This window comes from Chiloscyllium plagiosum, chromosome 3, assembly GCF_004010195.1.
Source record: "Chiloscyllium plagiosum isolate BGI_BamShark_2017 chromosome 3, ASM401019v2, whole genome shotgun sequence".
NCBI classification, from domain to species: domain Eukaryota; kingdom Metazoa; phylum Chordata; class Chondrichthyes; order Orectolobiformes; family Hemiscylliidae; genus Chiloscyllium; species Chiloscyllium plagiosum.
In genome coordinates, this window is record NC_057712.1 from 32,982,875 (window position 1) to 33,009,461 (window position 26,587).

The following is a 26,587-nucleotide window of genomic DNA, read 5'->3' on the forward strand; positions in this document are numbered from 1 at the left end:
TTGGAATATTAAACATTTGTCAATGGAATATGCGAGAGTCCATAAGAATACACAACTAAAAAGTATTTGCACCAGATTGAGAGCAAAAATAATGTTTACCATTAATCACATGTTGTTTAATCAGATCTTTAAAATAAAATCTATATTTTAACTTTCACTGTGTTGTAAATATGTCAGGTTTTATACATGAAAACAAAACATTTTAATCTTTATATCTTTAACACATTATTGTATCACATTATATGAAACCAACATATTCAGAAATAATTAACAATGTTTTACTTTGTATTTATTCTTTTCAAAGTTTATACTTCTAATGTAGGAGGAAATTATTTCACCTGACTGGTTACAATAGTTATTTTCTTCTGTCCTATAATAAGAGCTGTTTGCTGATTCAGATTATCTGGAATAACTGGCAGAAGACCAGAACAACCATTTTAAATTATTGTTATGCTTCTAAAGCAGTTAAGATTTCAACTTGCCTGAATTAAAGTTAACTTTTGTTCAAGTGAATAAAAGGAAAATAACAACTTGTACAAAATGATAGTCTGAAAAACCTGAATTTCTTGCAACCTGAGTGACACCTGGAGAACTTTGAAGAGAATTTGCAAATAATAATTGGCTTGCTGCAGTTGAAAAAAAAACAGACTTGAGAAAGGCATGGGGCACATGCCATTTTATGGTAATATTCCAAACGGAGCTTCAGTTTCTAAAGATCATTATGGCCCTGATGATCATTGGAGCAAGGAGGAACAGGACGTTGCAACCTTGAGGCCAGGGAGACAGCCTCTGATTACCAATGTTTCTACCAGTAAAAAAGTTTCTCCTTATTTACTATACTGACATCCTTCCTAATTCTGCAAATCTTCACTGAGGCTTCATGGAGGTGCTGGCATAGCAACAGTAAAAGGTGTTGCCGTGACCCAATTGGATGACCCCATTGGCCAAAAACCATAGAATATTGTGGAAGGTCTCGGGTGAGGTGGGGATGAAAACAAATGCACCTGGAAGCCAGCACCCCAGTGAAAACTCGCAGTGAGATTCGTGGCAGAATACCATGTAGCACCCAAGGACACCCAGGAGAAGATTTACTCTGACCTGCAAGACCCACCTTCATGAAAGAAGCTAGTCCTACGTGGAGAGGAAGGAGATTCCATGGCATGAAGTTTATATCTTGATCCCTTTAAACAGAATGGGCGATGGGTGCTCCCAGTGGTTAGCATTGTGTGGTTATTGCCTGGCTTGACAGGCACTGGCACATACTAAATTCTAAAGAGGATTGTTGGAAATGTGCGCAAGATTGACTGACAAAATATTTTGCCTCTTGTCCTGGGAGTGATCTCACCACCAAATATCAACACTTCTGGCTGGAAATGTCAGCTGGCCAAAGTGGGATGTGAGGGGCAAATGTCAGACAATCTGCCACTTATCCAAAACAAAAGGAAGGACTTGCATTTAGATACAGTGCTTTGCATGGCCACCTGACACTTCATAATCAATGAAGCACTTCTTAAAGTGTGGTGGATTTTGCAATAAAGGAAACACAGCAACAAATTTGCTCGTTCTAAACTCCCAAATACAGCAATGTGAGAAGAGTCAGCTAATCTGCTGTGGTTATGTGGATGTCAGAACAAATATTAACCAGGGCTGTAGTGAGTGTAATGAGGTCAGACAGTTGAACCTCAGAATACGAGTTCCCTGATTGGGGCTGTTAATCTAGTCCAATCAGGGGTCCTACCTGTCAGATAAGAATAGGAGTGTCTGGGCAGCATGGTGGCACAATGGTTAGCACTGCTGCCTCACAACGCCAGAGACATGTTCAATTCCTGCCTCAGGCAACTGTCTGCATGGAGTTTAAACATTCTCCCAGTGGCTGCGTGGGATTCCTCCGGGTGCTCCGGTTTCCTCCCACAGTCCAAAAATGTGCAGGTTAGGTGAATTGGCCATGCTAAATTGCCTGTAGTATTAGGTGTAGGAGTATGGGTGAATAGCTCTTTTAAAAAAAAAAGAATAGGAGTGTCTGGGGCAGCACGGTGGCACAGTGGTTAGCACTGCTGCCTCACAGCGCCAGAGACCTGGGTTCAATTCCCGCCTCAGACGACTGACTGTATGGAGTTTGCACATTCTCCCCGTGTCTGCGTGGGTTTCCTCCGGGTGCTCTGGTTTCCTCCCACAGTCCAAAGATGTGCAGGTGAGGTGAATTGGCCATGGTAAATTGCCCATAGTGTTAGGTGAAGGGGTAACTGTAGGGGAATGGGTCTGGCTGGGTTGCACTTCGGTAGGTCGGTGTGGACTTGTTGGGCCGAAGGGCCTGTTTCCACACTAAGTAATCTAATCTAATCTAATCTGCTCTGACTACTCTTCCCTTAATAAAATGAAAAAAAGAATAGGAGCATCCTTTCTTCCTGGTGGTGGAAAGTGAATAAAGATTTGTGCACCTTGTGTCTCACTGCATCTCACACCTGCACACACACAACATGGGTGCTGGGGAAAGAACAAGCACTACAGCAGTTAGGCGGCAGTGCGGGGGTTTAAAAAACAACAACAAATTAACAGTAGTAAAAAAAAGGAGCGTCAAACATCCTGTTCACTCTGAGAACTGCCTCTGAGGGATTGGATCAGTGTCAAGGACTCTCCATGTGTAAATAAAGGATGACTTGGAAAAAAAAAGAAAAAATAATAGGAGCGTCCTTTGTTCCTGGTGATGGAAAGTGAATAAAGATTTGTGCACCTTGTGTCTCTCACCTGCGCACACACAACATGGGTGTTGGGGAAAGAATAAGCAGTATAGAAAAACACAGGAGAGTCAGAGATTCTGTTCACTCAGAGCTGGTTCTGTGGCAGCTGGATCAGTGTTATGTGCTGTGCATGGCTAAGTAAAAGGTGACTTGCTGATGGGATACCAGCCTTCGTAGAGTTATTTCAGTTATTCTCAATAATAGTGACCATAAAATCATAAAAGCCCACCTGGTTCACTCACTCCCTTTCGGGAAGGGAAATCTGCCATCTTTACCCAGTCTGGCCTACATAGACCCACAGCAAGGTGGTTGACCCTTAACTATCCTCTGAGCAATAAATGCTGGCCTAGCCAATGATCCCATGAATTTATAATAATAATAAAAACAATTGGCTGTAGAGCTCTCTCTGGTTCCTCAAGAATGTTCTGTCAATGATGCCCCTCCATAGGGGAGATTATGGTCTAAAGAGAAAAATAATAGGAGCGTTGTTTCTTCATGGTGGTGGAAATTTGAATAAAGACTTGTGCACCACTGCGTCTCACACCTGCGCACACACAACATGGGTGCTGGGGAAAAATATAAACACTACCGCATTTAGGCTGTAGTGTGGGGGTAAAAAAGAAATAAACAGCAGTGTCAGTGGGTTCTGAGGCAAAAAAGTAAAAAAAAAAACAGGGGCATCAGGACTTCTGTTCACTCTGAGGGAGCTGGACCAGTGTGGGAAGGACTCTCTTCTTGATTGTTTCAGAAGGGGGACCTGATTCTGGTACAAGCTGGCCCACAGCCAGTGACAGAGAAACAAAAGAATAGGAGTGTCATTTCTTCCTGGTGGTGGAAATTTGAATAAAGATTTGTGAACCTTGTGTCTTTCACTGTGTCTCACACCTGCACACACACACAACTCTGAGGGAGCTGGACCAGTGTGGGAAGGACTCTCTTCTTGATTGTTTCAGAAGGGGGACCTGATTCTGGTACAAGCTGGCCCACAGCCAGTGACAGAGAAACAAAAGAATAGGAGTGTCATTTCTTCCTGGTGGTGGAAATTTGAATAAAGATTTGTGAACCTTGTGTCTTTCACTGTGTCTCACACCTGCACACACACACAACATGGGTGTTGGGGGGAAAAAAATGAACAGGAGTCTCAAAAAAACCAGAGGGTCAGACATCCTGTCATTCTGAGAACTGGCTCTGAGGGAGCTGGATCAAGGGCTCTCCTCCTTGAAGGTGTCTCAGGAAGGGGACTGTCCCTGGACCAGCTTCTCCATATTCAGAGAGTTCTGAGAAGGACGGAAGAAAGAGGAAGAAAGAAGAAGGAAGAAGAAGAAGAGGAGGGAGAAGAGGAAGAAGGAGGCAGAAGGAGGTGAGAGCTACAGCTTTTGGAGCTACAGCCTGGCCCTCACCCAGGTCAAGGGAGTGTTGTTGCTGACATGGGGCCCACTCCCACTGCTGGTCTCTGGGACCCCACCCGAACCTGCCTCAGCTGCTACTGCCTGGGACTCGCCTTGGGCCTCTCCCAGGACACCCACCGCTGCTGCTGTTAGAGGCCCACCTCCACCGCTGCTACCCGGGACTAAATTTTGGGGTTGCCGGGGACTTGCCTTGGGGACCCTCCCCAACAGGTCTGCCCCCACCACTGCAACCAAGGGCCTGCCTGTGACTTGCCCGAGGCCTGCCTCCAGCACCGCTGTTGCCTGAGGCCTGCCTCCACCATTGCTGCCTGGGATTCGCCTTGGACCCCTCCCCACAACCTCCACCACTGCTGCTGCTAGAAGCCCACCTCTATCGCTGCTGCCTGGGACTCGCCTTGGGCCCCTCCCCAGGACCTCCACCACTGCTGCGACCCTCCCAATACCTCCACTGCTGCAACCTGAGGCCTGCCTCCACCTGCTGCTGCCACTGCCTGAGGCCTCACCTGGACTTAACAACACAGCTGGTTCCTGGGGCCTACTAACATTCAGCAGCACAGTATGGCGAGTCCCAAAATTGCAGGACCCAGCCGCACCTACGCCGGGGTAGCCGCTGCCTTAGAGGCGGCTGCTCCAACCCCAGCTGCAACCCAGACCTCCTTCAGGCACATGACTAAACGCCTGGGGATAAAGGCCTATCCACACCAACATGACCATCGAGGCCTGCAGCAAGGCTGTGGCTAGTGTGGTCGGCCCAGTGGCCATTGTCGCTGCGGCCAGGATGTACGGGAAGGCCGTCTTTTTCCTAAAGCCGTGGAGAGGGGGCTCACTGTGGGCGGGACACATCTGCCCATCGACCCTTTGGAGGTTACGGCCCAGATGGTCGTGATCTCCAATGTCCTGCCCTTCATTGCCAGTGAGCTCCTTCTTGCCCACCTCAACACCTTGGGGGAGATCTGGTCGGGTTCCAACCACTCCTGCTTGGTCTCAAGGATCCTGCCCTCTGGCACATATACTCCTTCCGACACCAGGTGTTCATTTGCCTGGCCCAGGAGGAGGTCACCGAGGGCTCGCTTACCCTCCTCCACAAGGGCGCAGCCTAACGTGTCTTCTGGATGACGGACGGCATGCAGTGCCACCTGTGCTGCGAGGTGGGACACATAAGAAAAAACTGCCCCACCCAGAAGGCTGCCCAGCCCACATTAACAGCTGAGGGTGGCGTCACCGCACCCACTCCCCCTCCCCCGAAGTCAACACCACAAGCCCCGGCAGCGGGGGCTAAGCCAGAGGCTTCCAATGCCTCAGCCTCTGGCAGGGAGGGGGTGAGCATCCGGCCAGCTGGAAGGCACTCAAGACGACTCAATGTGCCAGGCCCGCCCACAGGGAAGACCACCCTGTCACCTTCCCCTACAACTAGCTAAAGACCTGCCCCACCCCAGCACAACAATGCCCCCACGGCCATGCCAGCATCACCCCAGCGTGAGAACCCTGACCCCCAAATCCATACCTGATCCCAGTCTTACTGCACCCATTGACCCCTCAACCAATCCCTGCCCCGTTACAGAAACCCCTGGAGCTTCAACACCTGCTCCTAGTACTACAACACCTGACCCAGGGGCCCCTGAGCCCAAGCCCTGCCACACCCTGGTACTAACCTGGGGGGAACCATCGCTGCCTCACCTCCTGCAGCAACAGTATCTCTGGGCCTCAGAGAGGGAACTGAGACCCTGTCCCGCCCACCTATACTTGATAAACCAGGGGTGGGGCAGGAAGTGACACACCTGGCCCTCCCCATGCTGGCCCCGCCCCACCTTCCCCCAGCCAATAGTATTCTGGGAAAGGTGACCTCGGGTCCCATGACCACCAAGGTGGGCGGGGAGGAAGAAGGCCCACAAATTCTCCCCTGCTCGCTGGGGAAGAGGTGCTGGCCCTTGGAGGAGAGAGATATCCCAGTACCACTGCTCCTCTCCACGGGAAGAGCCTGTGGTATTTCTTGCCTGTCCCGCACTGTGGCCTGACCTGCCCAAACCCCCAGGGGCTACAGCAGGACCTTCTGCTGCTATAACTCCACTGGCCCCTGGGGAGGACTTTAAAGGCCGCATGGGCTGTGGTGCGGGTGACAACGATGAACTCTCTGCTGGCTCATTGACTGGTGGAGGGGAGGAAGGTGTTATCATCGCTCCTCCCTCCCAGACTGTTTTTCCGGGTGCCTTGGCTCTGGGGGAGGACCTTTTCCCCGAGGAGCTGGGCGTCCCGGTGTCGGGAGAGGAGCGGGGCCCTGAGCCTCTGCCGCCCGGCGACCCGAACTCGGGGCGTTCTGGGAAAGAGTGCACTGAGGAAGGTACTGCTAGTGACCCTGGGGTGGGGTCGCTGGGGGTTGAGGCCAGTTGGCGGTGCTGGACTAACCCCCATTCTCTCGGTGGGGGAGGGGTCGAAGGAGGGGTTGGTGACCGAGGGCAACCTCCCAGACAAGGGTTTGGAATCGGTGGTGGACACTGGGGATGACGTGGAGTCTGTTTCAAGTGACATTTGTGAGTCCCAGGTGCCCCCTACCGATCTCCCCCTCATTCCCCTCAAGGAACTCCCGGAGTTTGTCAAGGAAGCTGAGTCGCCGGGATAGAGCCCAATAGGTGCTCGACCGCTGGAGCTCCTTTGAGAGAGTTTACTGGTCGGCCCACGCTGCGGGCCAGGCGCCTGGGTTCGACGTGAATGAGCGAAAGCGAGTTGGGAACTTCCTGGGGACACTTCAGGTGAGGGTGAGGGACTTCTGTGCCCCTCCCTCGTCCTCTCAGTAAATGTATATGGTTTTTGACTGTTCTGGTGGTGGTTGCACAATGCTTCCAACATCAAGGCAACTATAGCCAGCCTCAACATCAACGGCAGCAGAGAGTCACAGCGTAGATTCCAGACCTTCTCGGCCCTTCAGGATGGGAGGTATGCAGGTGTGCTTCCTGCAAGAAACCTACACTACCCCAGGAGACGAAGCCACCTGGCTCCTGGAGTGGTGAGGCTGGGGGGAGGGGGCTACATGAGTCCCCTCTCCCGCAGATCTGGTGGGGTGGCTATCTTGTTGGACCCGCATTTTCAGCCGGAGATCTTGGGGGTCATGGAGCCTGTGCCAGGCCGTTTGCTTCACCTGACGGTTCAGCTGGGGGGGGGCGCGGTGCTTCATTTGGTGAACGTCAATGCTCCCCCGGCCGGGCCGAGGCAAGCGAGCTTCTTCGGAGAAGTGTCCGCTCATCTCGCCTCCATCGAGAGCCAGTGTGTCGTCCTCGGGGGAGATTTTAACTGCGTCCTCGAGGACAGGGATCACGGCGGTGCCCGCACTGGTTGGGCATCGGGGAGGAGGTTGGGGGACTGGGTCAAGTCCTTCGACCTGGCGGACGTCTAGCAGAATCTCAATCCTGACTCCATCACCTTCACCTTCGTGAGGCCTGGGGTCGGATCGTCCAGAATCGACCGCCTGTACGTTTCGCGGGCATATGCCTCCTGTTTTCTGACTGCCTCCACGTGGCAGGTGTCGTGCATGGACCATCCCCTGGTGTGGGCGGAACTCCTTCCATTCGGCGCCAGGCTCGGCTACGCGTACTGGCACTTTAACAACCTGCTGCTGGAGGACGAGCGGTTCTGGGGCTTGTTTAATTGTTTCTAGACTGGCTGGAGAAGGAAGAAGGAAAGCTTCCCCTCCCTGAGGCTATGGTGGGACGTGAGCAAGGCTCACGTCCGCATTTTCTGTCAGGAGTACGCGAGGGGTCAACAAAGAGGCGGAAATCCAGGATCGGGGAGTTGGAGAAGGAGATACTCGACCTGGAGTCACGCCTCAGTCAGCCCGACGCGGACCCGGCCCTGCGCGGGGTTTACGAAGAGAAGAAGGCCGCGCTCCGGGACCTGCAGCTCGTCGGGGCTCGGGGCGCGTACGTGAGGTCGCGGATCCAGCTCCTCCAGGACCTGGACCGCGGCTCCCACTTCTACTCGCTGGAAAAAAGGCATGGCACCCGTCAGCAGCTCCTTGTGCTGCTGGCCGATGATAGATCCCTCGTCTTGGATCCCTAGGGTATCAAGGCCCATGTCCGAAACTATTACACAGCTCTGTTCTCTCTGGATCCGTCCAGTGAGGATGCTTGCAGAGTTCTGTGGGAGGACCTGCCGCAGCTCGGCTCGGAGGACACCAGAAGGCTCGACGCTCCCGTCACCTTAGAGGAGCTGACCGGCGCCCTCGACTGGCTCTTGAGGGGCAAGTCCCCGGGGCTGGACGGGCTGACTGTGGAGTTCTTCAGGGCATTCTGGGACATCCTGGGGAGCGACCACGCACAGGTCCTGGAGGAGTTCTAAATGCCAGAGAGCTGCCCCTTTCTTGGTGCAGGGCAGTTATTGTCCTGCTGCCAAAGAAGGGGGACCTTCGTTCTTTGAAGAACTGGCGTCCGGTCTCCCTCCTCAGCACGGACTACAATATCTTCGCCAGGGTGTTGTCTTCTTGCCTGGCCTCCATGCTGGCCCACATGATTCACCCGGACCAGTCCTACACGGTCCCAGGCCGGAGGATACATGATAACGTCCACCTGGTCCGGGACCTAATCCATTTCTGTCAATGGGCTGGTCTGCCGAGGAAGCATTCGACAGGGACGATCACGAGTACCTGCTCGGGACTCTGTGGGCATTCGGGTTCGGGATGCAGTTCGTCGCCCGGATCAGACTTTTGTATGCCGCCGCAGAGTGTCTGGTTAAAGTTAACGGGTCCCTGACGGCACCCCTTCGCTTCAGGAGAGGAGTACGTCAAGGCTGCCCCCTGTCCGGCCAGCTGTATTCCCTGTGCGTGGAGCCTTTCCTGCGTCTCTTGCAGAGGAGGTTGTCGGGGCTGGTTCTCCGCGGCCTGGGCACGAGGGGTGGTCCTCTCGGCCTACGCCGACAATGTGCTCCGCACTTTCGCTGACCTGGGGAGGATGCGCGAGTGCCAGACCGTGTACTCTGCAGCCAGGATCAACTGGGCCAAATGTTCCGGCCTACTAGTCGGTCCGTGGCGGGTGGACTCTCTGCCGGAGGAATTATAGGGGTTTAGCTGGTGTACCACCCATCTCCTCTACCTGGGGGTCTACCTCAGCCCGGCTGAGGAATCCTGGCCGGTGAACTGGCAGGAGCTGGAGGCCAAAGTCTTGGCTCGCCTAGGCTGCTGGACAGGACTGCTCCGAGTGCTATCTTACAGGAGTCGAGTGCTGGTCATAAACCAGCTGGTGGCTGCCATGCTGTGGTACCGGCTGGTCACTTTGGTCCCTTCTTCTGGTTTTGTCACTGCCATCCTGAGAACGTTGGTCGACTTCTTCTTCTGGGACAAAAAGATGCACTGGGTCGCTTTGCAAGTTCTGAGTCTCCCTATTGAGGAGGGCGGTCAGTCGCTGGTGTGCGTCCGCACCCAGGTCACGACGTTCCACCTTCAGACCTTGCGGCGATACCTTTACGTCGAGCCTCCTCCTAGGTGGTGCGCCCTGGCGATGTATTTTTCCGCCAGCTGCATAACCTCAACTACGGCACGCAGCTCCTGTTCATCGACCGTAACGGTTTGGAGGTCGCCCTCAAGACGCTGCCTGTCTTTATCAGGACCTGATCACTGTCTGGAACCTGGTCGAACCGCGTCGCGCCCACCCTCCGGCAGGAGTAGCGGCTGTCGTCAGGGAGCCATTGCTCAGGAATCCGCACCTCTGTACTCGCAGGTTCGAGTGGCTGTCAGAGGGGAGGGCCGTGGCAGCAAGGGTGACCAGGGTCAGGGACGTGCCGGGGGCCTGGGCTGGGCGCTGCCTCAGGACATAGCGAGCAGGGCAGCCGTAGACCTCTGGTATGTGGCCACTGCCATCCGACCCCTTTAAGGCGGTGCTCGGACCCGATGTAGTGCACCAGTTGGAGGACGCTCAGGTGTGCGGTGGGATCCCGTCTGCGCTCACCCCAGCCCGCACAGAATTTCAAATTGGCCCCAAGGTCCTGTACTTCCCGCGGGAGCCTGTGCCCCACAACCTAAGCCACCACCGGAATTTTAATTTTGTCCTTTTTAAGGACGTAAAAAGGCAGGCCCTGTATCGACTACTGCACACTGTCCACCTGTTCTCCCTCCTCCACTACCCGGACACTCCTTGGTGTGCCCATTTGCCACCGGGCAGTGGAGCTCCTGCGTAGAGAGCCCTCCACTGGGATTCCTCCCCTTTCTCTCGGGGATCTGGGGTGGAGGGTGCTGCACGCAGCAGTCCCCTGCAACTGCAGATTGTGGTGGTTCACGGACCCCCAGCCCAACTGTTTGTTCTGTGGCGCTTCGTAGTCCGTGGATCATGTGTATATTGGGTGTGGGCGTTTGCACTCCCTTTTTGATTTTCTCAAAAACCTCCTCCTCTGCTTTTCACTTCACTTCAGTCCCACGCTCCTGATCTTCGGGCATCCGGTACGCAGGAGGGACCGCAGGTCTGAAGACCCTCCTCGGGGGTCTGCTCCTGGGCCTGGCCAAACTGGACATCGACAGGTCCAGACAGCGGGCCGTGGAGGGGGTCGTTAGGGCCGACTGCCTGCCCCTCTTCCGCGGTTATGTTAGAGCCCGGGTGTCTCTGGCGAAGGTGCACGTGGTAGCCACCAACACCCTTGAGCCATTCAGGGAGAGGTGGGCACTGTAGGGAGTGAAGTGCATTATTTCCTCCTCCAACTCTATTTTGATTTAATCCCTGATTTAATTTCACAGTTTGGTCCCACAGCATTGCCGTTTGACATGAAGGGCACTGCTTGTCACTGGTGTTTCTTTTCTTCCTGGTCGTGAAAATTTGAATAAAGATTTGTACACCTTGTGTCTCTCACTGTGTCTCACACCTACACACACACAACATGGGTGCTGGGGAAAAATATAAGCACTTCCACAGTTAAGAGGTAGGTGGGGGGGAGGAAAAAAAAAAACAGGAGTGTCAGACATAATCTCTACTCTGAGAGCTGGCTCTTCAGGAGCTGGGTCAATGTCAAGAACTCTCCACGTGCAATAAAGAGTGACTTTAGGATGGGACACCATTCCCAGTGAAGATAAGATATAATGAAACTAGAATGGGTTCAGAAAAGATTTACAAGAATGTTGCTAGAGTTGGAGGCTTTGAGCTGTCGGGAGAGGCTGGAAAGACTGGGGCTATTTTCCTTGGAGCATCGAAGGATGTGGGGTGACCTAAGAGAAGTTTATAAAATCATAGGTAGGGTGAACAGTCAAGGTCTTTTCCCCAGGGTGGGAATCTAGAGGGCATAGGTTTAGGTCGAGAGGGGAAAAATTAAGGGGCAACGTTTTCACACAAAGGGTAGTGTGTGTATGGAATCAACTGCCAGCGCCAGAGACCTGAGTTCAATTCTTGCCTCAGGCAACTGTCTGTATGGAGTTTGCACATTCTCCCCGTGTCTGCGTGGGTTTCCTCCAGGTGCTCCGGTTTCCTCTCAGTCCAAAAATGTGCAGGTCAGGTGAATTGGCCATGCTAAATTGCCTGTAGTGTTAGGTGAGGGGGTAAATGTAGGGGAATGGCTTGCTCTTCGGAGGGTTGGTGTGGACTTGTTGGGCCGAAGGGCCTGTTTCCACACTGTAGGTTATCTAATCTAAAAAAGAAGTGGTGAAGGCTGGCACAATTACAACATTTAAGAGGCATCTGGGTGCGTACATGAATGGGGAGGGAAGTCGCTTGGAGGATATGGGCCAATTTAGGATATCTGGTCAGCATGGATGAGTTGGAGCGAAGAGTCTGTTGCTGTGCTGTACAACTCTATGCTCTATGGCATTGCAGGATAATTCCCCTGCTCCTGTCTGGAAAAGAATGTCACTGAGTATTTTAGGAACAAAGGGAATCTCTTCTGCTATCTCACTCAATGAAATGGCAGCGCGTATGACAGTGCACCACCCCCTCAGTATTTCAGTCCAGGGTCAGCTATAATTATTGTGTGGAGTGGGACTTGAACTCAGATCTTCATGACTCAGAGGCAACAGCCAACACATAAAACATACTTTAACACATAAAACATACTTAAAGTATAAAGAAAAGTTCATTTTGTTTTGTTATAATCCACTGCTCTGGAAAATATGTGTGGAAGCTGGTGGGCATTTTCCACTCTTCAAGTATATGTGCTGGGGTCCACGTCCAGCTGAATTTTCCAGCTGATGACTGCAGCCGTACAGACTGGGCGTGTTCTGATGCAGTGTTTGTGTTGCAGGGAGCAGGGCATTCCCAGCGGTATATGGATGCTGCTCCAGCATCAGTTCATCAGCATCACATCGCTCCTTCAGTCATTACCGGGGCTTTTCTCTTTTTAAAAAATGTACACAACTTCATTTTTTTCCATAAATGCCTTTTATTGACCATCGTATTGAAAGAGTCGGGTTGAGTGACTCGGCTGCTGTCTGTACGTGTGTGTGGCTGGGAGGCAAGTCCATGGGGAACGTACCTTCGACCATCAAAGAATGTCTGAGTACCGGGGCGAAGATGGACTGGTTCTCCATTGGAGACACCTCCGTCCCATTAGGGCTACAGGTAAGATGCACCAAGTCACCATTAGCTAATCTCCAGCTTCCGTTAACTCTGTGCGCCCTGATGTCAACACTTAATGTACTCAGAATAATTGCATATCAAAGATTAATGCAAAACTGACAACTAAAAAAGCCAACCTCGTTCACTGAGCCACATATACACCTTTCATCTTGCGAGGGATGTGTTAAGAGGGGGTGGGGGAGGATGGAAGATATGCTGGTGTGTCGATAATTTATGCCATAATTGCTTAATTATTATACCTTTTGTGTGAATGAGTTGGGTCAATCAGTTTTATTGAGCTAAGTAAATCATTTCAGTTGCTGTTATGAATTGCAAGAGGGGATCCTGGTGTGCAAGAAATAATGGGTATGGTCAGGAGGCAATCATTTTTCTCTGGTTTAACTGCTCACTTAGCCTACAGTAATGCCAGAATGGTTAACAAACTGATAACCTACAATGTAATGAAATTAGCTTGATAGTGATAGCCATTGTTCTAAGGTTGGGAAACGATAATTGTAAGAAACTACTTGAAATATCAGTGCTATTTCTCAGAAACAGCAGGAACTGAAGGGATTTAATAGTCCAGCAAACATTTTGCTTTGAAACACAATTTGAAGGTACTTTTGAAATCACTGTTGAATGACTGATGTGTTTTGTGTGGTAAAACTCTTCTATTCTTATGAGCTCATCAAAATAAAACCAGCTAAAACAAAAACAAATTTGCATTAATATTTTGTTGTCGTTTGTTTTCATGTGTTCACAGTAATGCATATTAATATTGATCCTTCTGCTGCCTTCCCAATTTTAGACTGAATATCTTTAATCAGAATTGCAAACTGGTTTAGAACAGAAAATACTTGGATGTCACATTTGATTTCTGTACAGATGGAAAGGATTCAGTGGAAGTCATGAGCACAAGCTACCATTGCAAGCTTTATCTGACCCCCCTGGAGGTAGCTAAGCTTGAAAACTGCAGCTTTGACTTAAAGCTGGATGCTTTGCTATGAAAATCTGCCCAATCTTCATGTAAAATGGTGTACATCATTTGAAGCAAAAATGTAACGATTTACAGTCCAATCAATCTGTGTGGTTTCTTCATGAAGTGAAAGCAAGCATGTCCATCTACTACATAATTTACAAGATTTGTGGTATTTACATGAAATATTGTTACATGTCTGAAAACTATAAATAAGGTATTACTCTTTTGTTAAAATTCCATATCATATAGTGCAGAATAGATTAAGTAAAGCTTAATATTTATAGAGTCATAGAGATGTACAGCATAGAAACAGACCCTTCAGTTGAACTCGTCCATGCCGACCAGATATCCCAACCCAATCTAGTCCCACCTGTTAGCACCCGCCCCACATCCCTCCAAACCCTTTCTATTCATACACTCATCCAGATGCCTTTTAAATGTTGCAATTGTACTGGCCTCCACCACTTCCTCTGGCAGCTCATTCCATACACATACCACTCTCTGTGTGGAACAAGTTGCCCCTTAGGTTTCTTTTATATTTTTCACCTCTCGCCCTAAACCTATGCCCTCTTGTTCTGGACTTCCCCACCCCAGGGAAAAAAAAAACTTTGTCTATTTATTCCATCTATGACCCTCATGATTTTGTAAACTTCACCCCTCAGCCTCCGACGCTCCAGGGAAAACAGCCCCAGCCTGTTCAGTCTCTCCCTATAACTCAAATCCTCCAACCCTGGAAACATCCTTGTAAATCTTTTCTGAACCCTTTCAGATTTGCTTTCCCAAAATGCAGCACCTCGCATTTATCTGAATTAAACTCCATCTGCCACTTCTCAGCCTATTGGCCCATCTTATCAAGCTCCCGTTGTAATCTGAGGTAAGACTTTTTGATGTCCACTTTCAATTTTGGTGTCATCAGCAAACTTACGAACTATACCTCTTACGCTCACATCCAAATCATTTATATAAATGATGAAAAATAGAGGACCGAGCACCATTCCTTATGGCATTGTGCTGGTCACAGGCCTCTTGTCTGAAAAACAACCCTCCACCCCCACCCTCTGTCTTCTACCTTTGAGCCAGCTCTGTATCCAAATGGTGAGTTCTCCCTGTATTCCATGAGATTTAACATTGCTCACCAGTCTCCCATGGGACTGTTTAAAAAAAAGAAGGAAGCATATGTCAAGTATAGACAGGATAGGTCGAGTGAATCCTTACAAGAGTATAAAGGCAGTAGGAGTATACTTAAGAGAGAAATCAGGAGGGCAAAAAGGGGACATGAGATAGCTTTGGCAAATAGAGTTAAGGAGAATCCAGAGGGTTTTTACAAATACATTTAGGACAAAAGGGTAATTAGATGGTGTCGTTCACAATCTTTGGATATGTCAAAGTGCTTTGCAGCCAGTGACATGCTCTTGATGTCAGAGAGTCAAAGGAAGTTTACAGCATGGAAAAAGGCCCTTTGACCTACGTTCTCCATGCTGCCCTGTTTTTCAGTTAATTTAGTCCCATTTGCCTGCATTTGGTCCATTTCTCTCCATACGTATCCCATCCATGTACCTGTACAAATGTTTCTTAAATGACATCATAATACTTGCCTCCACCACTACCTTTCCGGACTCTGACCACCTTCTGTGTGGAAAAAAACGCTTCCCTCTGAACTGTTTAGTATCGCTACCATCTCACCTTAAAACCATGCCCTCTAGTTTTAGACTCCTCTCCCATGGGGAAAAACTGTTGGCTATTTACCTTATCTATGCCTCTCATGGTTTTGTAGACCTCTATAACGTCACCCCCTCAGTTTCCTACACTTCAGACAAAAAATCCCAGCCTATCCAGCCTCTCCTTATAACTCAAACCTTCTAGTTTAGATGACATTGTAGTAAATCTTTTTGTAGTCACTAATGCAATATAAGGAACACAGCAACCAATTTATTCATGTAAACTCACACAAATGTGATAAAGATCAAATAATCTGTTTTTTTTGAGATGTTGCCTGAGAACTAAATAATGTGGGATCTTTTACATCTATCTGAGAGATCAGTGTCGCATTTAATCTGAATAAAGGCATCTCTGACAGTGTATCAGTCCCTCAGTACTGCACTGCAGCTTTGATTGTTGTGTGCACATTTTAACTTGGCACTTGAACCTACAACCTTGTGAACTGAAGCAAGATTACTAGTAATTGAGCCATGTTTGACACTTTAGAGGAATATTGGCTTTGAAGTTTCATGACTGCACGGAATTTCAGAAACAGGTGAAGATTTGCTGAATAGAACTTTGGCTTTTGCTTCAATCTGAAACTTCTTTTAACCCCTAGAACAATACAACACCAGCCCTTCCTGAATTTGTAAAGATCGTTGAGGTTGGACCTAGGGATGGCCTCCAGAATGAGAAGGTATGGTTACTGTATCATAACAGAATATTGAATACCGTAATTTGGAGTATGTTATAGTTTGAGTGTAATAGACTTATTTAATGAACCTATAACCAAGGAAAGCAACTGTGTCATAAATCCTTCTTTAATTTATCTTAAACATACCTTTGCTTTTATTATTCTGGTGAAACAATTTCAAAACTAGGATTGTTGGATTTTTATTTTGCAAGAGCATTAAGAATTATGGAAGTAACACAGTGAGATGGAGTTACAAATCAACCATGATTTAGTTGACTAGCTGAATAAATTGACTGGCTTGTGGGACTAATTGACTTATTCCCGTTCCAACTAACCTTTCAACTTTTATTTAGAAGGTGACAGAGAGACCTCGAACTGAGGTGAGTTGACTGACTCTCTGCTGGATGTAAACATTCAAAATGTTTGTGGAATGGGTAAATAATAACTTCACAGCAAATTTTCTCTTGGGCAGTTGAGCATTAGGTAGTCAGTTGGTTGGACAGAATGCATGATGGAAATTTGATAACACTCTACATCCTGTTTGTTAACAGTGTGCAATGTCCACACTACCTGGCATCAAACTGTTTTCATGCCGCATTCTGATGCCGAAATAGGCAAGTGCATTTCATCATGTGACAATATACCATGCCAATCAAGGTCGATCCCTGGTTTGTGTGACTGAGGATGAACTCAGATACCACAATGTTTAGGGGCACATGATTAAGTAGGTGTGAAAACATTGAGATTCAGCTCCTAGTGAAGCAGCTTGTAAAGCAAAGCAATGTTTTATTGGAAAACCATAAAGAATTCAGGTATATTTTTCCAATACATCAGAGCACCATGTGCAAGCTCCCGAGTGTTCATTTGATTTATATTGTCACATGTACCTAGGTACAGTGGAAAGTTTTGTTTTGTGTGCAGATCATACCATACAAAGTGCATAAGGGTATTAGAATGAGGAAAACAATGTTATGGCTGCAGCGAAGGTGCACATGGAATGAGGTTAACATTAAATTTGAAATTTGAGAGGTCCATTAGAAAGCCTAATAACAGTGGGGAGAAGCTGTTCTTGAATCTGTTGGTACATGTGTTTAAGCTTTTGTATCTTCTACCCAAGAGATTGTAACCATGGTGGGACAGGTCTTTGATATTGTTGGCTGCCTTTCCATGGCCAAGTATAGATGGCGTCAATGGATGGATGTTTGACTTGTGTGATGGACTGGGCTGTGCTCACCACTCTCTGTAGTTGCTTATGGTCCTGGGCAGAACAGTTGCTGTGATGCATCTGGATAGAATGTTCGCTATTGGTACATCTTTAAAAATTGTTAAGAGTCTTTAGGGACACACCAAATTTTCTTAGCCTCCTGTGGAAGTAGACACATTGATGTGTTTTCTTGACGAAGTGTTAAACTTTGCATCCTCTTTAACAATGTTTCCATTAGCAAAGCACTTAGTCTCTTTTTGCTGTTTCTTCTATTGCATTGTCAGGAGCCTCCATTTGTTGGATAATCAGTAATAAACATTTCCAGAAGATTGGCCTTTTCATTTAAACTATTGTTCTAATCAACCTGTTCAGAGATGTTATTATTTGAATGGATTATTTTTAGGTGATTGTACCAACAGAAGTAAAAATCAAGTTGATCAACCTTCTATCAGAAACAGGATTATCTGTCATTGAAGCCACCAGTTTTGTCCCTCCAAAATGGATGCCCCAGGTATGTCAAAACATTTAATTTGTATGTGTAATAATTGCTAAGTTCTTTACAAAAGTGGTTGGATTTATTATGTTGGAAGAAGAATCAAGATTGATCGATGACATAGTCACACTGAACTGAGATTAACAGTCTCCAAATGTAGCCTGTTTCAAAAGAAATACAACACACATAAGAAAAGGTTGAAATGTGTGAATATATGAAAATTCAGTGCCTGTACGTCTGCCAACTAAGCACTGACAAGGCTCTGGTCTCTAAATAGTCTGGCCTCAGGCACACTGAACCAAGGATAAATCTACTTCCACCACGTTTAACATGCTGATTGATTTGTCAGTAAGCAATAGTCCACTTAATCCCCAAGCTTTGCGCAGGGACTCAGTCGGAGATTACACTTTGTTTGACTGTCAGGACATACTTTTGACTTTGTACAAGTAGGGAATAACAGATTGTAGCTCTTTGGGAATATTAATCATGAGAATTGTCAATGGGCCTGTTTACTTGTCAGTACATTTTTTGCATTATAAAGTCAACATCACCCTCTTAGTATGTGACACTGCAGGAGATTGATGAATAATTACTAAGACAGTAAATTAACTTGGGAGCATTGCGTTCAGAAGTAGGAGTACACCATTCAGTCTTCTGAGACTGTTCCACTATCCCATGTGCTCCCTCTTAAACTTTGATTTCCTTGTCCACTAAAATTCTTTTTAACACAGCCTTGAATAAATTCATTATTCAGTCTTCACTGTTTCTGTGGGAAAAGAATTCCACATATTCATGCCCTCTGAGAAGAACAAAATTCACTTCCATGTTAAAAGGAAGACATCATAATCTTAAACTACATCCCCTTGTTCCGGTCACTTCCACAAGATGAAATATCCTCCTGGTATCTACCTCATCAAAATCCATCAGGATCTTACATGTTTCAACAAGCTTATCTCTCATTCTTATAAACTCTGATGGATAAAAACACAAACTGTTCAGTGTTTTTTTCATAAGAAAGGTTCATCAGCCCAGGAATGAAGCAGATGAACCTTCATGAACTGTTTCTAAAGCAATTATGTCTTTGTTCAAAGAAGGAGATCAAAACCATACACACTCCTTCAGATGCCATCTCACCACAAACCTGTACAGCTGAAGGAAAACATCCCTATCTTTATATTCCAGTCCCCTTGTGATAAACAACATTCCATTTACCATCCTAATCACTTGTTGAATGTGCAAATTAAACTTTTTTGTGATTCGTGTATGAGGATGTTGATTTTCTATCTATCAAATGTATGTAATAATGTGGAAGTGCCAGTGTTGGACTGGGGGAGACAAAATTAAAAATCACACAACACCAGGTTATAGTCCAACAGGTTTATTTGGAAGTACTAGCATTCGGAGCGACGCTCCTTCATCAGGTGGCTGCAAAGTTGCTCCACAACCACCTGATGAAGGAGCAGCGCTCTGAAAGCTGGTGCTTCCAAATAAACCTGCTGGACTATAACTTGATGTTGTGTGATTTTTAACCTGATTAAATATATGGCATGGGAAATCGAGAGCAGCAGCCTGGACCCTGCAAACAGCATTTACTGAACGCTTCTCATCACTCCTCACATTTCTTGTTTAGTACATTCTCAAAAACAATGTGTAAACCAATCTATATTGACTGTTTAAAATAAAAACAGCATCATCATCCGGCACAAAATGGAAATATTTTCATGTGAAAACGTAAACATTACATGTGGGGGTTGTTCCAAAATGCGTAGCATCTCACTATGTAACATGTTTCGCTGATCCATTTCTTTTTAGTTTTAATATGTACATCTTTAAGAATCTGCTGGGAATCCTTAATACTGTTTCCTCAAGCTTTTCTAACTGATGCCAAGTGTTAAATCTGGAACGACGTTGCACTTTCTAGAAATCTCACATTTTCACTGTAAAGACATGGGCTGGACTCTCCTCTTTAGTGGAAAGCAGTCATGAGAGTGGATCCTGCTTACTCTTCCCTCTGGACCCTGGAACTGAACTAAGTTGTTTCCCAAAGCCAAATCACAGACTGTGCACAGGTGACAACCCCACCCCTCCATGGCATTTCCAAAGAGATGGGTGGGCATGTGAGAAAATGGAAGCTATCCTGAAGCTCGGTTAGAGGTTCGGAGACACATGTAGGGAAGTTATTGAAACCTCAATGGAGAGCGTCTCTGCTGACTCTGAGCTCTGGGCATTACCCTTTCTAGAGAAGATTGAATTCTGCCAATGAAGGTGTGGTAACTGGGGTCTAGTAACTTCCTCCACCAGCACTGAACCCTCCCAAAATTTCAACAGGTTGACATTTGCACTTTGGCATGGAGATGTGATGGTCTAAGAAAGGACACGAGAGGAAAATCAGGGTGGAATCCTTGTGTTTATGTTTTGGCTAAGTGCGAATCACGCAGGGTTTGCTGGTGTGGTTCCCTTTGTGAGGCCAAGCGAGTTTTCTCACTTAATTTTCCAAACTCAGCACATTTACCCTGATGGTGAGAATCACACTACATTTCCACCCAATCTTACAAAGTCATGGTCATCCCTGGCACCGGTACCACCTTCACGTGAGGCACCATGACAAACGTGTTCAGTCCAGAGCTTCCCTACACCATTCCTGACCTTCGTCTGGGACATGGCAGACTGGCAGAAATCCATGGTCTGGTTTGCTGCCATAGTCCTGGTGCTCCTGCTGACTGGATTGATGTACGGGTGGAACTTCCCCTTTCCCAGAATCAGTACTGGAAACCACGATACCAGGCCATGCCAGCCTGGCCCGAGGTTGCCAGCTCTGAAGCAATTTCAGCCATCTCGAGGAATGCCCAGCTTTGTAAGGCAAATGTCACATTCATCTCTTGGATATCTCTTATTCACTCTATTTCTGACACTGCACCCACCTCCCACCAATGCTAATGCTCTACCACTCTCAGTATTGCATGCAACATCATCCTACATTTACCCTCATCCATTCCAAAGTGCAACATTAACACACCTTCTGTACTGCCAACTCGCTTGGTCTATGACTCTGCACCAACAATAATAGCTCTGTTACCACTTCCATCTTCCATAATACCTACCTGTCTCACATTTCAGAAACAAAACAGCCCACAATAAAGGGGAAAGAGTCCCTACAGGTACTGGGCTTCTTATCAGTCTACTCTTCACCCCTTATGTGCAGATGATGCTGACTTTGGCTGCCTCTGAGCAGGGACTGGACTGGTATTAGAGCCTGCATTTGACTTACTGTACCAGGATTGCCTGAGCACAGGATATTCCCCTTGGCTGGATTGAGAATGGCTGATAATTGTGATAAGCCTCCTGGCTTTATGTCTGTGCTAAATGGCATAGCCCAACAGTAATAAAGTGAGACTAGTGTCTCTGATTGAGGCGGGAAAAGGTAAGGCAGGGATGCTGTGTATATCCAGGTAGACGGAGTGAGTGAATGCTGTGACAGTGAGTGAAGAACCCAGAGATGAAGTCTGAGCCAGTCCTTGAACTGGGTGAGTGCTGAGTGCACAGCATCCTTGCTGCAGCATTACAATGACAGTTGTAGTGTGGCATTGAAGTGGCGGAGCATCATGCAAGTGGATTAGAGACGTGCCATGAGGTTTATACAGGCTGGTACATTTTAGATGCCAATGTATGTGGACGTGGGGTATGCGTGGCCAGTGTCCATGCCTGAGAACTTAGTGCCTGGTGTCCAATATGGAGCTTATTTTGGCTCAAATAATGAATTGAACATGTTCTGGTTTCCATGTTGAGTTTTCCCAAAGGCTAGTTTGTATGGTAAAATCACAACTGTGGTGAGTTGACAATTCATAATTAACAAGCGATAATAAGCATTGGGAACTCGCTGCTCTCTGGTGAGAGTCTCACTTCACTGCTTGAGCAAAGTAGGGAAGTTGTGGCAAGGTGAACTTGATGTTGAGATGACAATGTCACCGCTCCTCTCACCAGAGCCCATGTCATTCAGAACCTGATTTGTTTCTGCCCTTATTGGGACAAGGAGGTAGTGGCATTTCTTATTGCTCTCTATCTTCATCTTCCCTGCCACTATTTATTGTTCCAGCCAAGACTGTGCAGGAGAATACATCTCAACAACTCTCAGTTGATATGATGTGTGAGGATGATGAATGCCAAGGGGGGTAATTTGACAGCATTCTTTTGATCTTGCTAGAATATTTAACACATGAAATAAGAGTAGGAGTAGATCAAATAACCATCAAAGCTGACACTGGGCTTGAAATCCACTTTATTTCCCACTCCCCATATTCCGTGTTCTACATTTTCTCTAGTTGATGCCTAAGCAGCAATTTATAAAGGTTCCGGAAACCCCCCTGTACTTTATACTCTGGGCCAATCACCATGAAATCATAAACAAAAACCAAAAGTACTGCAGATGCTGTAAATCAGAAACAAAAACAGAAATTGCAGGAAAAGTTCAGCAGGTCTGGCAGCATCTATGGGGAGAAATCAGAGCTAATGTTCTGACAAAGGGTAACTCGACCCAAAATGTGAAGTTTGATTTCTCTCCACAAATGCTGCCAGACTTGCTCCACTTTTCCTGCAATTTCTGTTTTTGATTATGAAATCATAGTAATGGTTGCCGACTGAAGGTGACCATTTGGCCCATTGAGTCGCTGCCCATTCTCTCAAAAGCAATTTATCTAATCTCCCTTCCTTCTCATTTCCTCATTTCCCTACAGCTTTATTCCCAAAGGTATTAACCAATTCCCTTTTATAAACCACAATTGGACCTGCCATCACCAGACTCTCGGGTACTACTTTCCAGTCTGAAAACACATGTTTACAAGCAGCATTTTCCTGAATTCCCTCATGTTTTGTTTTTTTTGCCAATCACTAAATTGTCCTTTTCAGATTCTTGACCTTTCCACCAATGAGAACAATTTCTCCCCATATCCCTTGATGACGAAAACTTCTATAAATCACTTCTGTGATGTCGACCAATCCAACCTCCCCAGTCTTAGATTAGATTCCCACAGGCCCTTCAGTCCAACAAGTCCACACCAACCCTCCAAAGAGTAACCCACCCAGACCCATTTCCCTCTGGATAATGCACCTAACACTATGGGCAATTTAGCATGGCCAATTCACCTGACCTGCACATCTTTGGACTGTGGGAGGAAACCGGAGCATCCAGAGGAAACTCCCGCAGACACGGGGAGAATGTGGAAACTCCACACAGACAGTCACCCGAGGCTGGAATTGAACCTGGGACCCTGGTGCTGTGAGGCTGCAGTGCTAATCTGTCTACATAACTGAAGTCCCTTGTCACTGCAGCCATTCTCAGGAATCATTCTTCAATCATCTCTTAAGGTTTGACATCCTTTCTAAAGTGTGGTGCCCAAAAGCAAACATAATGGACTCAATTGTAAACCCTGTGTTAGAGCTAAATGCTTGTCAATAGTAGAATGATGTTGACATCTCTGAAATCCGCAGGTTGGCCTTGAAGTGGCTGTGGGGTGGGGGGAAGGGTGTTGAGACTGTCACACACCTCCTTTTGGAATGTGTCTTTGCAAAGGAAGTGTGGAGGAAACTGCAGTGGTTTATACTGAGGTTTGCTGTGAGCAGTTCCATGACGCAGGAACTGCGTTCCCCGGGACACACACACACCGAGACAAACATCAACTGTGCCTGGAGGACCATTTAATAATTAAAAGTTTTGGAAAGAATTCTAAGGGATAGGATTTATGATTATTTGGCAAAGCATAGCGTGATTAGAGGCAGTCAGCATGGCTTTGTGAGGGGCAGGTCATGCCTCACAAATCCTATTGAGTTTTTTGAGGAGATGACACGATAGGTCGAGCAGTGGATGTGGTGTATACGGACTTCAGCAAGGCATTTGATAAGGTTCCCCATGGTAGGCTCATTCATAAAATCAGGAAGTATGGGATACAGGGATATTTAGCTATCTGGATTCAGAATTTGGTTGGCTGACAGAAGGCAGAGAGTGGTTGTAGATGGAAAGTATTGTGCCTGGAGGTCAGTGTTGAGTGGGGTCCCACAGGGCTCCGCTCTTGGGCCTCTGCTCTTTGTAGTTTTTATAAATGACTTGGATGAGGAGGTTGAGGGAAGGGTTGGTAAATTTGCAGATGACACAAAGGTTGGAGGTGCCGTCGATAGTATTGAGGGCTATTGTAGGCTGCAGTGTGACATAGACAGGATGCAGAGCTGGGCTGAGAAATGGCAGATGGAATTCAACCTGGATAAATGTGAAGTGATGCATTTTGGAAGGTCGAACTTGAATGCTGAATATAGGATTAAAGACAGGATTCTTGGCAGTGTGGAGGAACAGAGGGATCTGGGTATGCAAGTACATAGATCCCTGAAAGTTGCCACCCAAGTGGATAGGGTTGTTAAGAAAGCATATGGTGTTTTGGCTTTCATTAACAGGGGGATCGAGGTTAAGAGCCGTGAGGTTTTGCTACAGCTCTACTAGTCCCTGGTGAGACCACACTTGGAATGTTATGTCCAGTTCTGGTCACGCTACTATAGGAAAGATACAGAGGCTTTGGAGAGGGTACAAAGAAGGTTTACCAGGAGGCTGCCTGGACTAGAGGGCTTGCCTTATGAAGAGAGCTTGAATAAGCTCGGACTTTTCTCTCTGGAGAGAAGGAGGAAGAGGGGTGACTGATCGAGGTATGCAAGATAATGAGAGGAATGGATAGATTCAATAGCCAGAGACTTTTCCCCAGGGCAGGATTGACTGGTACAAGGGGTCATAGTATTAAGATATTAAGAGAAAGATATAGAGGAGATGTCAGAGGAAGGTGCTTTACACAGAGAGTTGTGAATGCATGGAATGCGTTGCCAGCGGTGATGGTGGAGGCAGAGTCATTAGGGACATTTAAGCGACTGCTGGACATGCACATAGATAGCTGTGAGTTGAGGGGTGTGTAGGTTAAGTTATTTTATTTTACATTAGGATTAACCCTTAGCACAACACCATGGGCCAAATGGCCTGTTCTGTGCTGTACTTTTCTATGTTCTATATTCTATGACACTGTTTGGTCTGCCTGAAACGTGTTGGTCTTCCAGAGCAAGGAGTTGACTTCAATTGAGTGTTGCAGACTTGTACATGTCACGGTCCAGGACTACGTGCTAAACGATGCACTTAAAGCCTGGGGCAGCTGTCGCCAAGATGCTGTTAGGAAAGGCCACTATCTGAGGTCTTCCTGCTGAAGGCAAATGGGAGTCTAATCAGTTATCAGACTCTCCCAGCCTGAAATGTCTAAATATTAGGATAGCATGTAGAAGAGAGGTCTTTGGTTTTGTGGACAAAGTCAAAGTTCCTTGTTTTGTTTATTTACTTGATAAGCAACTGTTCAGAACCAAAATGCTTTTCTGACAATGTATATATACAAAGAGATTTTTTATGAATAAAGTATATTTTTTGCAATTAAAAAAAGTTGACATCTCTAAAATTGTAGTAATCTTCTCCTTCGTCTTTCTGTAAACTCCATAATATATAGGTTTCCCAGTAATATTTTGTTGTGTAAGTATATAAACCATACACATATTTAATGATAATTATTTTAGACATCCATCATCTTTAGCCATTTACTCATCTTAGCTCAGGTATACCAGACTTCCCTCTCTTTACACAATGTTTACTTTTTGCCGTATTTATAAATTGCACATTTAATAGGAAATTGCTTGTGAACTGATCTGGGATTTATTTTAGTCTTTGGCTTAACGAGAACCATATTCCTGCTTACAAAAACACTTCACACATTCTGAAAGGATTGGGAATCATCTGTTTTAGTTCACATCACATATATTAGATTTCAACACCATTCCAGTTTTCTTCATTAATACTTAAAAAAAATGTGACTTTTAATAGTTTGGAGATGTCCAGGTTCATGCAAGTTATAGGGCAAAACTCCTAGCTATTTGATTTTTCAAAATGAAAGAGGCCATGCCTACAATCCTTGTAAGTTTGTTTACTTTCTTACATCCAATATAGGAGCAAGTATTGCAACTATACACTATATTGAATGATAAATAACTTTAATCTACTTATTTCACTTCGGATAACATGGCTTTAAATAAATTATGTTATATATAGAATAACAATACTCAGGGTATTTGGATAACTTGTTGACCAAATCCTATCTGTTAGATTCAAATACAATGACCTCTCAATAGAAATATCACAGTCTTACCATGGATTGGATCAACCCAGCATATGTGATGACCCTGTTTATTCAGTCTCTAAAATTATGATTTGTATTTAGTGAGCATATAGGTTGACTCATGCTTTTTGTCTACAATATGCTTTACTGATGTTAGTTATTGGGCTCAATATTTCACAAGTGCCTGTTTGACTTGACATAGCTATGAGCAAGGGGTCAAGCAGGTGAAACAGCTGCATTGTGGGATATGCAGTGTGATAGAAGCCAGGATTTCAAAGCTTGTATTCTATAAGACCAATTCTAATTGAAAATGGAAACTCAGAAAGGAAACTGAGAAAGGAAAATGATCCTTCCAGGTTTCTAAGGAATCTAAGACTGAAATTGAGAGTGGCTTTTAAAATGTGGGTTTAAAGCTATCTTTGTAGAATAAATTCCTTCAGCAAACCGTGCTGGATTGATTTAGTATAGAGTATCAATGTTATTTTCTTTCTTATGTAGGTGGTAACCATTTCAAAATAAATACTTCACATTGTATACTCAATATATATCACATGTTCCCTTTTCTTTTCTGGAAGGACTTTTTAAGGTTTCAAAAGTTGGTATATACAATGCAAGGACACATAACCATCAGAACTCAGGTGATGCTCCCAGTGCTGCAGTACAGGTAGGCTGAAGGTGA

General features: G+C 46.4%; 1 protein-coding gene across 3 annotated transcripts in view; it reads left to right on the forward strand.

The window, feature by feature from the left end:
• Positions 1-12,372: 12,372 nt before the first annotated feature.
• hmgcll1 (3-hydroxymethyl-3-methylglutaryl-CoA lyase-like 1) overlaps positions 12,373-26,587 on the forward strand; it is a 100,393-nt gene continuing 86,178 nt past the window's right edge. For all 3 annotated transcript variants that reach the window (XM_043679339.1, XM_043679346.1, XM_043679331.1), the window contains exons 1-3: positions 12,373-12,663; positions 15,957-16,034; positions 17,639-17,746. In XM_043679339.1, the coding sequence (XP_043535274.1) occupies positions 12,478-12,663; positions 15,957-16,034; positions 17,639-17,746 (372 nt within the window). In that variant the 5' untranslated portion in view covers positions 12,373-12,477. The remainder of the gene's footprint in view (positions 12,664-15,956; positions 16,035-17,638; positions 17,747-26,587) is intronic.